This window comes from Rhinolophus hipposideros (assembly GCF_964194185.1).
Source record: "Rhinolophus hipposideros genome assembly, chromosome: 5".
Lineage (NCBI taxonomy): Eukaryota > Metazoa > Chordata > Mammalia > Chiroptera > Rhinolophidae > Rhinolophus > Rhinolophus hipposideros.
The window spans coordinates 79,827,954-79,841,264 of record NC_138051.1 but is presented as its reverse complement, the minus strand read 5'-3'; the positions used below and the strand labels follow the sequence as shown (position 1 = coordinate 79,841,264).

Sequence of the window (13,311 nt, the reverse complement as noted above, 5' to 3'; positions counted from 1 at the left end):
AAAAAGAATAAAAACCCAAAAGAGAGTTAGAAAGCCCAGAGACAGAGATGAATGCTAAGAGGAGAAGAGAGAGGGGCGACTAGGTGATAACACTCTACAGACAGCATTCTTCTAATTCCACCGACAGTCTAGCATCTCACATTTTATCCAGCCTCATGGCTTGCTTGGCCATGTTCAGCTACTTTTACCTATTTTCCCTGTTGACATGGATAGAAAATTGAGCAATTACCCTTAAACTCGAGGGCTCTCAGATCATACAGATTGCTATACTTGCAGAATTAAGTCCCCAAATGCCCCTGGCTAGAAGTGGCTCAACTCAGCTTGTCCTTTAGGAATTAAACACTTTTTGGTTGGCCGTAGGATTTATTATTCCTAAGATTTCAAGGCATTCGATTCTGGACCTCAGGATGTGAAAAGCACAGCCCTTTCCAGCAGGGATGCAGCATGCCCACAAGGCCCTGGAGCTGCCAGGAAGAGGGAGTGAAAATTCCACCCTCAGCCCTGGGTTACACCACGGCGCAGTGGTGCCACGCAAGAAAGACCTAATTATTTTTTTTAAGCTCCTGCTTTCAAAGACGTTCTCCTTTCTAAAGCCCTATTTTGGGGCTCACAAATTCTTTCTTAACTTGAATTTAGCTCTGAGGTAAACTTTGAAAGTGGAGTCCATATCTTATTGTGTTTTCAGAGATTGCCTCATTCTGAATACAGCTCATCTTTTTTAAAGACAAAGACTTTTTCTCCCATTTGTGTGTCTCTCAATGTTCCTCCTTCAAGTTTCACATCCTATTCAGAGTTCATATTCTGAGAGCTGAATTTTAAGGCCAGAAGAGACCAAACAGGCCTGGAAATGCTTGTGGGGCTAGAGAGGTGATATGACTTGGCACCAATGTCCCTCCAACTCCCACCCTCTACCCCCTTTGCTGGCAACTCTACTCTTCCTTCAAGTTGTAGTTTAAAAGTCACTTCTTCAGAGTGGCCTTCCCTTACCACCCAATCTAAATCAGGTCTCCACACTATTCTCTCTCATAGAATCTTGCACGCTTCCTTTAGTGGACCTCAATCACAATTTGTCCTTATTTAGTTGTGTGACTATCTGTTTAGTTCCTATTTCCCTGACTAGACTGTAAGCTAGACTAAGTAAGCTGATTAGAGCAAAGGTTAAGAAAGTTTTGTTCATCATGATATCCCCAATGCCCAACCCCATGTATCACACATAGTGGGTATTCAAGAAATGGTTGTTAAATGAATGAGTGAATGAATGACTTGCCCAAAGTCACTTGTGTCCCCACATAAACTTGGGTTCATGTGGGTTCAATCCTCTTTCAGATCTGACGTTCTTTCTCTAACACCATACTACCTAACAGGACAGAGGAAGTCTAAAAGCCTTTGGGCAAACCAGAAACTTGGTTCCAATAAGGAGAATGAGTATGCCACCAAAGGATGGTTATCTAAATAGGAAAGATCAGTTTTGCTATCCTACACTTAGGGACCCTGAGGTCCTTTGGGGGCTCAGGCTTCCATCATTCTCAGCTCTTCTCCATAATCATGAACCCCAACCTCCCTGAAGCTCAAGCTATGACCTAGAATCAGCAGCAAATTAAATGATTGTCAGTCTTCACACTTCATTAAAGGCAGTTTATGTGGGGATACAGAGTATCTATAGTAGACAGTGGGCTAGAATCAGGGCTTACCTTTGCAGAATCAGCTTCTCTCCTAGTTACTGTGAATTCCTTATTCGTTCTCCCTGTGGAGACTCTCCTCATGCCAGGCATCTTGCCCTGGAAGGCTTTTCATTCTTCTCTACCTAACCACATCTTGTCCATCCTTCAGGACCAAGCACAAGTTCTTCCTTCTTCCTCAGCCCACCAGGTGGCTTCCTCTTCTGAATGCATGGTCCTTAATAATGCCAATCACCAAGACAGCAATACACTGCCTCTGCCATCCATTACACTGATGTCTTAGCTATTTAACTCCTGTAGTGCTTTTCATCCTTTACGCTTTGTCTCCCCAACAAAGTTCTGTGTGCCGTTAAGAGCAGAGCCCTACAAGGTCTTATGAAGGATTGGCAAATTGCTTCCCAGAGACCTACTCTAACTTGCAGATAAATTTTGTTCTGTTTATGAAGTGATTTCTATAAAATTCTGTCCTCTTTTTAAATACGAATTTGAAAACGTTTTGGCCATGCCATCTCCTGTCTGGGTTGACGACAGGCCCCACATTCTTTATTGTCATGCACTTCTGCTATTTTGTGTGTTCATGTTATCTGCCTGGCCCCTAAAGGTATTTGAGCCACGGTCTTGCAAACAGTCCCCATGCAATACATTCTGGTTGACCAACAGAACCCCAAACCGCCTCTACATATCACTCACTAGCCATTTCTCATTCTAAAAACACAGCTATCTTAAAAGCTCCTTTCTTCGTCTGTTTTTGTCTATTTTCTTCCCTGTAAAGCCTAATGCATCCATGGAGGGGAAGACGTGCGTCTCTTCTCTCCCTAGGCATCTTCCCCAGGGAAGAAGGAGCAACCTGTAACAAGAGTGAAGCTAGGGCGGCTGAATGCTGAGAAATAGATTGAGACGTGGCTCCTGAGTCTTCTATAACAGAAGGGGAGGGAAAGAAGAGCGGGCATCTCACTAGATCCCGGAAGTGCAAGGACTGCCTGACTCACCTCTGCACTGTATAAAAACCTGCTGGCTTTCGTCAATAAGGCTGCTGGTGGAAGGAGACCAGCTGCCCGGGAGTGAGTGGGTGGGTGCTGGACCTCAGATTCTCATTTCTGTTCCCCGAGATTCCTCTTTCCTTTTGAGATTGCTCACCCATCACCCACCCCTACCAAGTACAAGGAAACGATCAGCCCCTTCTCCAGGTGATCATGCTCCTTGCACCGATGACCTCCAAAAACCCTCGATGTGATTTTCTTCAGGGAACCAGTAGGTTCCCTTTCAGAAGCCCAAAGATCTGTTGAATGGCACTGCTGAATAGAGTCCAGCAATGACTCAGGCCAATCACTCATGGAGTCTCCCCAACCACTGGTTATTCTAAGTTCAAAAGAGAAGCCTTCACTAGCCAACCAAGTAATTCTCTGAGCAAAGATAATTCTAGAAACTAGTTATATGTAACGTGATTCCTACTGCATAATGGATTCTAAACATTCACATACAGTGAAATGGACTTAGTCAAGTGTGAAGTGAAACATATGAACTGATTTTCCATTAAAGGACTCGGGCATAACTGCATGGACAACAGATTTATGCTGGGAAGAGGCATGCCTCCTAGAAGGTAGAATCAAGTGCACCTCTGACAAGAACGGTTTTATGCTTCAAACCCGAAGAGCCAAAATAAAGCCCAAATCACAAATTTCACATTCTAAGTTTATGAAGGGGGAAAAAATACTAGAAGTATTCACTGAAAATAGGTATCTTTCTTCTTTCCTTCCTTAATGAAATTGCATTGAGCACCCTATCGACCCTGCTGAGTATATTACAAATCTGGGAGCTGACATGAATACAGCTCCCTATGGAAGGAGATGCCAACAGAGTGGGGGGTTGTACCATTTGTTACAGCCCAGAGGCCAAGAGCAAGGACTTGGGTCAAGATCTGTGTTCAAATCCTGGTCTGGGCTGTGCAGTGTTGTGCAGTGATGACCACTGCTGCCTTCCAAATCCTGGCGCTGTCATTTAAGAGTTGTGTGACGTTGGGCCAGATTACCTTTCTTTGTCTCAATCTGCTCATCTTTAAAATGGGGATAATGAAATAACCAAAATGCCCTTTCACAGGTGACGAGATAATCAAAATGTGACATAGCCATACAATGGATCATTATCAATAAAAATGAATAGGCTAATGAAACATGCAGCAATCTCAGAGAATCCCAAAATCATTACAATGAGTGAAAAAAGCCAGAATCATACATTCAATTTATATAAAATTATAGAAAATGCAAACCACTCTATTGTGACAAAAAAATAGGTCAGTAGTTGCCTGGGGATGGGTCAGAGGAAGGATGGACGGAAAAGTGGCATGAAAAACTTTTGGGGACCACAGGAGCAGACCATGAATTTAATAAGCACCTCTCAGAGTTACAAGCATCAGTTTCCATGCCGACAGCTCCTCACCCACCAAACAGCTTTGTTAATGTCTTCCATGGACGCTGCCTCCCTGAATTCTTTGGCACATCCTCCTGGATGGTGACCCTGCTGCCCTATGCCACCAATGGCTGAAGCAACAGACAATGTGTGAGGACAGGCAGACCTAAAGTGTGGCCAGCAGCCAGCAGTCATACCCCCACCGCTGCCAGCACTGGCAGAGGACGTCCCAGGTACATGTCTGGGAAAACAGACTTTGGGAACAGAAATGGGATACTTTCTTTAATAGGGTCATTGGGAATTACTAGGGAGTGGAGAAGTTGGGCAGCTGTAAGTTGTGCAGTGACTAGAGCTAAGGAGATATATGTGGCAAAAAGAAATAAGCTTGTCAATACGAGACCATGGAAAAAGGACAGAAATATGCTCAAGAATGACGAGAGTATGCTCGTGAGCTCTTACTAAATCCGAGAGTATAGACTGAGTTCCCGACCTCCAGGGACCACCTTTCTACCTTAAAATCCCTTGGGAAGGAGATGAGGCAGAAGCAGGTCTTCACACAGCTCCCTTCCCCTCCAGTCCTGAGTCATGGCTTTCGAGGTGCTACAGCAGGTCTGTCAAACTTCAGTATGCAAAACAGCAATCCAGGGAGCTTACTGAAATTAATGCAGATCCCTGGGCCCCAAGTCCAGCTTCTGCTTTGCAGGTGGCCTGGGACTCCGCATTTGAACCATCATCTCAGAATATTCCACAAATGTCCTGTAAGACCCTCACCCCAATCCTGTGAGGTAGCTAATACATAGGTAATCATCCAAGTTTTGCAGATTTAATTCTCTCCTTCACTTTGTAGTCGCACGCAAAGGTTAGTTACTAGAAGGCTGTGGGACTCCACTTTTAGCCAGGAGAGAATCACTGGTACCGGACTTGCCTTCCCACTGTGAACAATTAGAAAACTGGGGAAAAGATAAGCTACAACTGTTTTCAGACAGTGGAACAAGAAGCACAGGCCTGATCCCCGAGACAAGGGAAATCAATGAAGTGAACTTTTGCAGTCACCCTGGCTTTCTGCTGAGAGGTACTTCCTGGACGCTGGCACAGGGCAGGAGAACCCCTACTAGAGCACAGAGGTCTCGCTGAGCTGAGGAGACAGAGCTCAAAGTTTGGTAAGTTAAGGTGCCTGGAAGCAGAGGATGAGAGAGGGGGAGCCATGTCAGGAAAGAGCTCCAGAAATCTACACTGACTGCATATGAAGCTGTGCACGTACAGGGCACACAGCACAAAGCTGGGCAAAGAATTACGACTAGCAAGGTGTGAGCCAGACGATCCCAGAGCTTCGACAGAACTGGAAGCGGCTCAGCCCCACCCAGGCCAGTGGCGAGTCCATGTGGAACAACCAGGCCCTCAACAGAGACCCCTGAGTATCTTACTGCTTAGCGCTAACCCTAGACTTGTGCTAATAAAAGCTTAAAAACAATTCTCAAAACGATCACGTGGATCAACAAACACACTCACTGCCTGCTGAAACAAATGTGTCAGTCTTCAAATTTAAAGAAAGACAACAAGATCCAGACACACAACCTAGTAGATAACCTTCACAATGGCCCGCACCCAATCAAAAAACTACTGATCAAGCAGAAAAATGTGACTCGTAACCAGAAGAAAATCAGTTTATTGAAACAGATTCAGAAAAGACAGAGATGGTAGAATTAGAAGAGGGCTTTAAAACAGCTACTATAAAGGTTACTATCAAGGAAAAAGAAAAACATGAACAAAATAAGGAGAAAAATGGAAGACAGATATGTCTATTCACATAGAACTGAATGAAGCTTCTAGAGTTGAAAATACAACATCTGAAACAACAAATTCACTGAATGGGCTTAACAGCAGGTTAGACATTATAAAAGAAAAGATCAGTTACATGGCAATAGAAACGATCCAAATTGAAGTACAGAGTTTAAAATGGACTGGAACAAACAAACAAACAAACCAGAACCTCAATAACCTATGCGGCAATTTCCTGTGATTACATACCTGTAATTGGAGTCCCAGAAGGAGTGAGAAGGAAGAAAAATATACTTAAAGAAATAATGGCTAAAATTCTCTGAATTTGATGAAAACTGTAAATCCAGATTCAAGAAATTCAAGTAGAAATTCAACACAAAGTAAACCATACCAAGGCACATCATAACCAAATTTGCTTAAAATAAAAGATAAAAGAAAATAAATCTTAAAGCAGCCAGAGAAGAAAAAGACACTGCATACAGGGGAACAAAGATAAGAATCACCACTGACTTCTTTCCAGAAACAACACAAGCCAGAGGACAGTGAAACAACTACAGTGCTAAAAGGAATAAAAAAGTCGTCAGCCTAAAACTCTGTACCAGGTGAAAAGTAAAGACATTTTCAGACAAACAAGGCTGAGAGAATTTCCTGCCACAGCACCTGCTCTACAAAAAATGTTAAGTTTTTCAGGCACAAGAAAAATGGTACCAAATGGAAACAGTTCTACACAAAGGAATAGAGTGTGCAAATGGTAAATATGTAGGTTTAAAAAAAAAAAAAGCTTTGGTAATTTAGGTCCCAAATATAATCTCCTCTCTAGCGGGTTTCTTGTAAAAAATCCACGCAAACTTTATCTTTTCTCTTGAGTTTGGAATCCAGGCTTCAGCTGTGCCAGGGCAACTGGCGTATTTTAGGGCTGTTTCTCTCTCATTTAGAGTGTCAGCCATTAACCGACTACCACGTGTTGTGCACTGAAGACGCAAAGATAAATGAGACGTGGTGTCTGCCATCAAGAAGCTTAGGGCCTGGCGGGGAGAACAACCAAGGCAACAAAGAGTTCAAGTGTGACAGTCACTTAGCTCTGTGACTATAGGCAACACACTTAACCTCTCTCTACCTTAGTTTCAACTATACAATGAGGATAATAATAGTCTACTTCAGAGTTGTTGTGAAGGTTAAATGCTTTAACACCTATCACTGGTAGCACGGTGACCGATATGTATAATAAACACTTACTAAATATGAGCCAGCAGCTATAATCTGGTAGAACAGAGCCTGATAAACATAATAAACGCTTCAAGTATTAGCCGTTGCTGCTGCTGTCACCATTGCCCAGGAGGTTGCAGGAGCACAGAGAAAGAACAGCTGAGCCAGAGAGGGAGTGGGACGGGAAGGGAAGGCATCTTAGAGGATGTGATACTTCGGCTGAGATTGGAAGGTCACGGAGGGTTAGTGAGAAGGAAGGGGGTGAGGTACTCCAGGCAGAGGCAGCAGCGCTGAGAAAGGCATGGATGAGGGCACCGCAGATGTTGTCAGTCAGGCTGCAGCAAGCAGGGCCTTAGCTGTAGTCCAGGAAATGCTCTGGGGGCTCTGGAACATTCTGGGAGCCCTTCTGACTTTCTCCAGGGACACCTTACCTCCGTCATCTGATCCATCCAGGCTGTGCTGTCGGAGCCGGTGACTGCCCGGAAGAAGAAGGAAAGGAGAGAATCAGTTTTAAACTCAAAGAAAAAGGAAAACGAAGGAAAGGAGAGACTCAGTTTCAAACTCAGAAAGAAACCACCCAAATTGTCATTGTATCCATTCCTTCTCCTAGATGAAAATGTCTCTGGACCGCTTTCCTCTATCAACTTGCCCAACCTAACTGGACAACCGCGTTTGCCAACGTGGCGGCCCACGCTGCGAATCGCATCGTTCTACAGGGTAGCGTCATCCAGACGATGTGAATGCTCCTCCCACCGCGGAGGTGTGAAACCAGTGGTCCTACCTTACACTCCATCCTTTACCTAGCAACTTTCTTTCTTTTTTGATGTAAGTGTCAGGAGAAGGCTAGGTTTAGAAAGCTGGTGTTGCTTCTGCCCATGTATGAGGTCGGCCAATTAAGTTCGCGAATTTGTTACAATGATGTTGTTAATCTTTTTGGATATCAGAGGGATTATTTATTATGAATTTGTACCAACTGGACAAACAGTTAACCAAGTTTCCTATTTGGAAGTGCTGAAAAGGCTGCATGAAAAAGTTAGACAACCTGAACTTTTCGCAACAATTCATGGCTCTCGCATCACGACAATGCACCAGCTCACACGGCACTGTCTGTGGGAGTTTTTAGCCAGTAAACAGCTGTATTGAAACACCCTCCCTACTCACGTGATCTGGCCCCCAATGACTTCTTTCTTTACCCAAAGATAAAGGAAATATTGAAAGGAAGACATTTTGATGACATTCAGGACATCAAGGGTAATATAATAACAGCTCTGATGGCCCTTCCAGAAAGAGTTCCAAAATTGCTTTGAAGGGTGGAGTAGGTGCTGGCATGGGTGCATAGCTTCCCTAGGGGAGCACTTGGAAGGTGACCATAGTGATATTCAGCAATGAGGTGTGTAGCACTTTTCTAGGATGAGTTCGTGAACTTAATTGTCCGACCTCGTGTATCAATACATCAGAACCATGGGCAGTACTGTGATACCTGGACACAGAATTCTAAAAACCACACAGGGTGGAAGATATGACACGCGCATCAATGCCAGAGTCCAGCCCTTCAGCTGAGGAAACAGCGTGACCCAAACCCTTGCTTCCCAGTGCTTGCTTCAGCAAGCGTGACCCAAACCCTTGCTTCCCTTGCGTTCCCAATGCCCACACCACAGCCACGTTCGTGCTGACGGTTTTGTCTGCTGTGCTCAACAAATGACCAAGACTGCATTGCTGACAGAGGTTGCCACAGGATGCCATAAGAATACTAGAAACATACTCTTCTATTTCTTCAGGAGCCTTCCTTCCTGACCTGAAAAAAAGAAAGACAAGGTTTATGAGAACCCACTAGTCTCACGCATTGATGTGGTCTGCTAGAGAAGGGGTTTCAAAAGTGGGGGCACATCAGTATATGCCACGTGCCTCATCTGTCTGGAGTCCTTATCCAGAGCAAGGCCCACATCCAGCATGAGAGAACTGCAGACACTGCAATGACTTCTTCTAACCTTATTTCATCATCACTCCAAATTAAGTTGTTGAGTGTAAGCGCAGGGTGAGTGAGAAGCTCAAAACTCAAATGCTACAGAGCCCTCCTTTCTTTCAACAATTAACTGACCGATTTATAGAGCACTTTCTTAGGACTGAGGCCTTGGGTCCCCTCTGAAGCTGTTAAGAGACACAGCTTCCCACGAGCACAAAGGGATGAAGGAGCCACACACTGGTCAGGCCGCAGGTTCCGGGCCTCTTTCTGTACCCTCCACGTGAAGGCTCAGAAGTCCCCGAGTGATGTTGGACAACTAGTGCCCTTCAGACGTTCCATGGGAACTGGAAGCCTGTTTACACACAGACGTCTACGGCACTGGTTCTCAAACTTGAACGTGCGTGAGAACCATGTGGGAAGCTTGACAGACATGCAGATTGCTGGAGACCTGGCAGCACAGATGTTTGGATCAGCTGGTCTGGGGGAGCAGTAGCCCAGGAATATGCATCTGAAACAAATTTCCAGTAATTCTAATCCAAGTATCTCACTACTGACAGTCTGGGAAACACTGATCTTAAGTTTTCTGAATGAGCCTGGTAAATGGTGAACACTGGTGAAGCTGGGCGTTGAGTATGTGGTGACCACTTTTTTGCACATTCCAATAGTAACAGAGTTTGGGGGGTTTTTTCCTTATGAATTTTTTAAAGTTAGAAATCAATCACCATGATGAGCAGGGACAAAGGGTGGTGGCAATGTCACAATGGCCAGGAGGCAGGATGCCTGAGAAGGCCCTCCACAGTGCTGAGCCCACAAAGCCTCGCCAGTAAGAGCTACTCTGGAAGCAAATAGCAACTCCTGCAAAAATGCAAATAATTTTCCCCAAGAGTGTAATCATAAATCAAGCCCAAGTTTAAATAGACCACTCTTCCCATGAAATTTAGACCACACCAACTGCATAAGAAAGGGAGGGAGGGAGGGAGGGAAGATGAATTTTGGCTGAAGTCAGGGAGGGAGAAGAAGATGGGTAGGAAACGGTGGAAGAATAGGATGGAACAAGTCTGAGGAGATCTCCCAGTCTGCAGTTTTTGCCTCTTAAAGGGCCAAAGAGAATGCCTCTTAAAGGGCCATTCAAAGAGAATGAGCTACTAGAATAAGGGGGAGGGGCGGGGGGACAGATGGTCAGTAGGAGGGTTTCAGGGTGCCCAGGGTGTCACCACATGGGTACTGCTGGATGATGTCAGTTTCCAATGCTGTTCTATGTCAAAGGAATCCTAAAGTAGATCCCCCGGAAGCTGCCAAAGCTGCCCTGTCTGTGTGCGAGGAGAAGGCTCTGCTAGCTCACTGCCTCCAACCGTCCTGGTGAAGTTGAACTCTATAAACCCTCTATCTAAAAGACTCAATAGTATGTCACCAATGGTAGAAGGGCTTGGATGAAAAGAGGGATCAGAGAATAACGGGATTGAAGAGGCCAGGTAGACGAGGCCAGTGCCTTCGTTTGTAGGTAAGACACATACCCACCTCTGACTGCCCTTGGGAGTGATGACTGAATCGTTCCTTCTTAAGCAATGTGCCGTGGCAAAGGTAGCAGTGACTTTGTCTGGAGGAAACAATAATGATAACGCTAATCTTCGGGGGAAGGCTGATTAATTGCCACTTATCCACTCAACATCCAAAAAGGGGATGAGTTTCATATTCGGCTTAATTGCTGCTGAGCCCACATCTTGCGCTCTCTCACTCTAGAGGGAGCCAAGGATCCTCGGGCATCTCATTTCACCCCATGGGAAGGAGCAAGATCAAAATGGAGCCCTCAAGGATGGACCACATGGATGCCCGCAGGTGGTGGTCTTTCTCTCTCTCGCTCTCGCTCTCGCTCTCCCCCCACCCCCAACAGAATCTGTGCGAGCCTTCTATTCAGGAGGTGGAAAAATGGCAAAGAACACCCTGCCTTTGATGAAGCCGGCCACTTCCGGGACTAATCTAGCTTGCAGGTAAGTTTGGTTGGGACCACACTGCTGTCTATTTTGGTTTGGTTTGGTTTGGTTCTGTTTTAATGTGAATTTGTTGACCAAATTGAGAGCTTTTGTACAAAAAACCAAATTTCTAAATCCTTCAAATACAAAGCCTGGCAACAATGGACCTGCATCCCCACATGGACAACTCTGGGAAGCTGGGCTGGGCGGTGGCTGCCCCCTAGGTGAGCCTGAGCTCCCCGCCCTCCTTAGCACTGGGGAGGCCTAGTACTGCTTCTCCAGCAGGACATCTGCTCTGCTGGTTCCCTCGCTGGTTTCCTCCTAGAAGTGAAGAGGCTATCAAAAGTGAGACAGCAAAAGGAAGACCAAGTAGGAAGTGTGTTTTAGGAGAACTGGCAGGGAGTATTTCTTTACAGAAGTGTAAATATGCAAATCATTTGTATATGTAGCACAGTAATATCATTTCAATGTTCTTCTGAAATAAAACCCCACTTCACAGATTTACTTTATCTACCTGGTCTCCAGTGGCACCTCGGGTCACGCAGTGACACAGACTGGTGCTAGGACACAGAATCCAGCACAATGATTTTCAAACTGCACGTCATGACCCATTAGTGAGTCATGAAATCAATTTAGTAAAATTACCATCAGCCTTTCTTTTCATGTCTTTTTTAAAGATAGCATGGAGTATAAAAGATGCAAATATTAAGGACAAGTATTAAACATTTTTTTCCAGTTTTATATACACACATACCCAGTCATGATGTAGAGTACATTTTTAAATTGTTGGTGACAGGTTTTAAGAAATGGAAATGAAGTGGTCTGCCACAGCTCACCAGGACAGGTAACCAGAGAAGGATTTGGGGCTGAAGTCCTGCCTCCCACAGATTGGGGCGGGGGGGGGGGGTGCTGTGGAAGCTGAAGTACAGAATTGTGGGTTTTGGGTCATCTCTCCCTTACAGACATACTTCTGAGGAAACTGTGAGACCACGTCCAGCCCCATGGCAAGCTGACTACAGAATTGTGGGCAGCTCTGCCCTGAGCTCTGCGTTCTGACCACACCCACAGCCCATGTGCCTTCTCCCCCAGAGTGGCTATTAAAATGTTTGGGAACCTGACAGTTGTAACCTACTGTGAGACCATCTTACACAGATAGAGTACTTTTCAATACTCCTCAGGGACTTTCATGTCTATGAGCACCAGCTCAGTTGAGCTCTGGGAAGAAGGTAAAGCAGGTGTCAGTGGCCCCGTTACAGACAGGGACACAGGGCAGCGCGCCGTATGCTTCACCCAAATCACAGAACTAGTCAGTGACGAGGCTGAGATGAGCATTCCCATCACCCGACTTCCACCCTAGATTCCACACACTCTGCCCCAAGCCTTTTCAAAAGCAGATACTGCTGATTTTCAGATGTCCCCACCCAGACATCTGTTTGGATTTACTGCACGGATAGCCCATTCCTGACTTTCCACACTACGGAAGGCAAAAGACGGTATAGAGACAGAATGGAAAGCTGGAGAGAACCCTGGAAGGCAGGAGTTCCTGACCAGTGGTGCACAAGAGAATCACACCTGGGAAGCTTCTACCAGTGTCCATGTGCTGGGCCTCACCCCAGTCCCCCTGAGGCAACAACTTCTAGAAATGGGCCACAGTTCCGCATATGAAAATCACTGCCCTAAACCTTATCTCACATAGCAGACTGAACTCTCCAGTTGCTAAACAGCAAAATGGAAACCTTCTGCCTTATCCTTCCCCATTGCCTGCTTTCTTCTCACAAAAGTGTTAACGAACTCTGACTTCACCTGCAGGCTGAGGGGAGCAAAGAGAAGGCTCCACAGACTGAAGCCCCGTCCTGACTGATCCTGAGTTGGCAATCCCCAAATTCAGACCAGATTCCGTGATGTTCACAAAATCTGGGCAGGTGCTACCCACCCTGGAAGGCCCAGAAGCAATTTAGATTCGATCAGAGATGCGTGTTCAATATTCAAAATGTAAAACATAGAGGGTGCTGAACCAGCACTTTGAAAAGTTAATTAAATGCCAGGTTTCTTCCTAAGAGCTAGTCCATCACATGCTGGTTGCTTTGGCCATTTTACAGGATGAAGCTTTCACTCTGGACAATTAGAGTCCGTGTTCTTCTCCCCTCCCACCTGGCGGAGACAGGGTGACAGGAGTAAGGGCACGATGGCTGCCTGCTTTCAGGGAGTGACACGCCGGACACGGCAGGAGGGGAAACCAGAGCTGTCTTGGCCGTTTCCCAATCACTAAAAACACTCAGCCTCACATGAAGCTGCCTGTTCTTTAAAT

The 13,311-nt window shown here is 45.5% G+C and overlaps 1 protein-coding gene across 2 annotated transcripts in view; it reads right to left on the bottom strand.

Annotated features, from left to right (window-relative positions):
• Positions 1-13,311, bottom strand: part of IFT43 (intraflagellar transport 43) — a 74,987-nt gene that overhangs the window by 17,306 nt on the left and 44,370 nt on the right. For both annotated transcript variants that reach the window (XR_013993356.1, XM_081048608.1), the window contains exons 4-5: positions 8,833-8,865; positions 7,502-7,545 (exon numbers count right to left, since the gene is read on the bottom strand). Coding sequence is in view for 1 of the 2 variants with exons in the window: in XM_081048608.1 (XP_080904734.1) it covers positions 7,502-7,545; positions 8,833-8,865 (77 nt within the window). In the remaining variant the exon portion in view is untranslated. The remainder of the gene's footprint in view (positions 1-7,501; positions 7,546-8,832; positions 8,866-13,311) is intronic.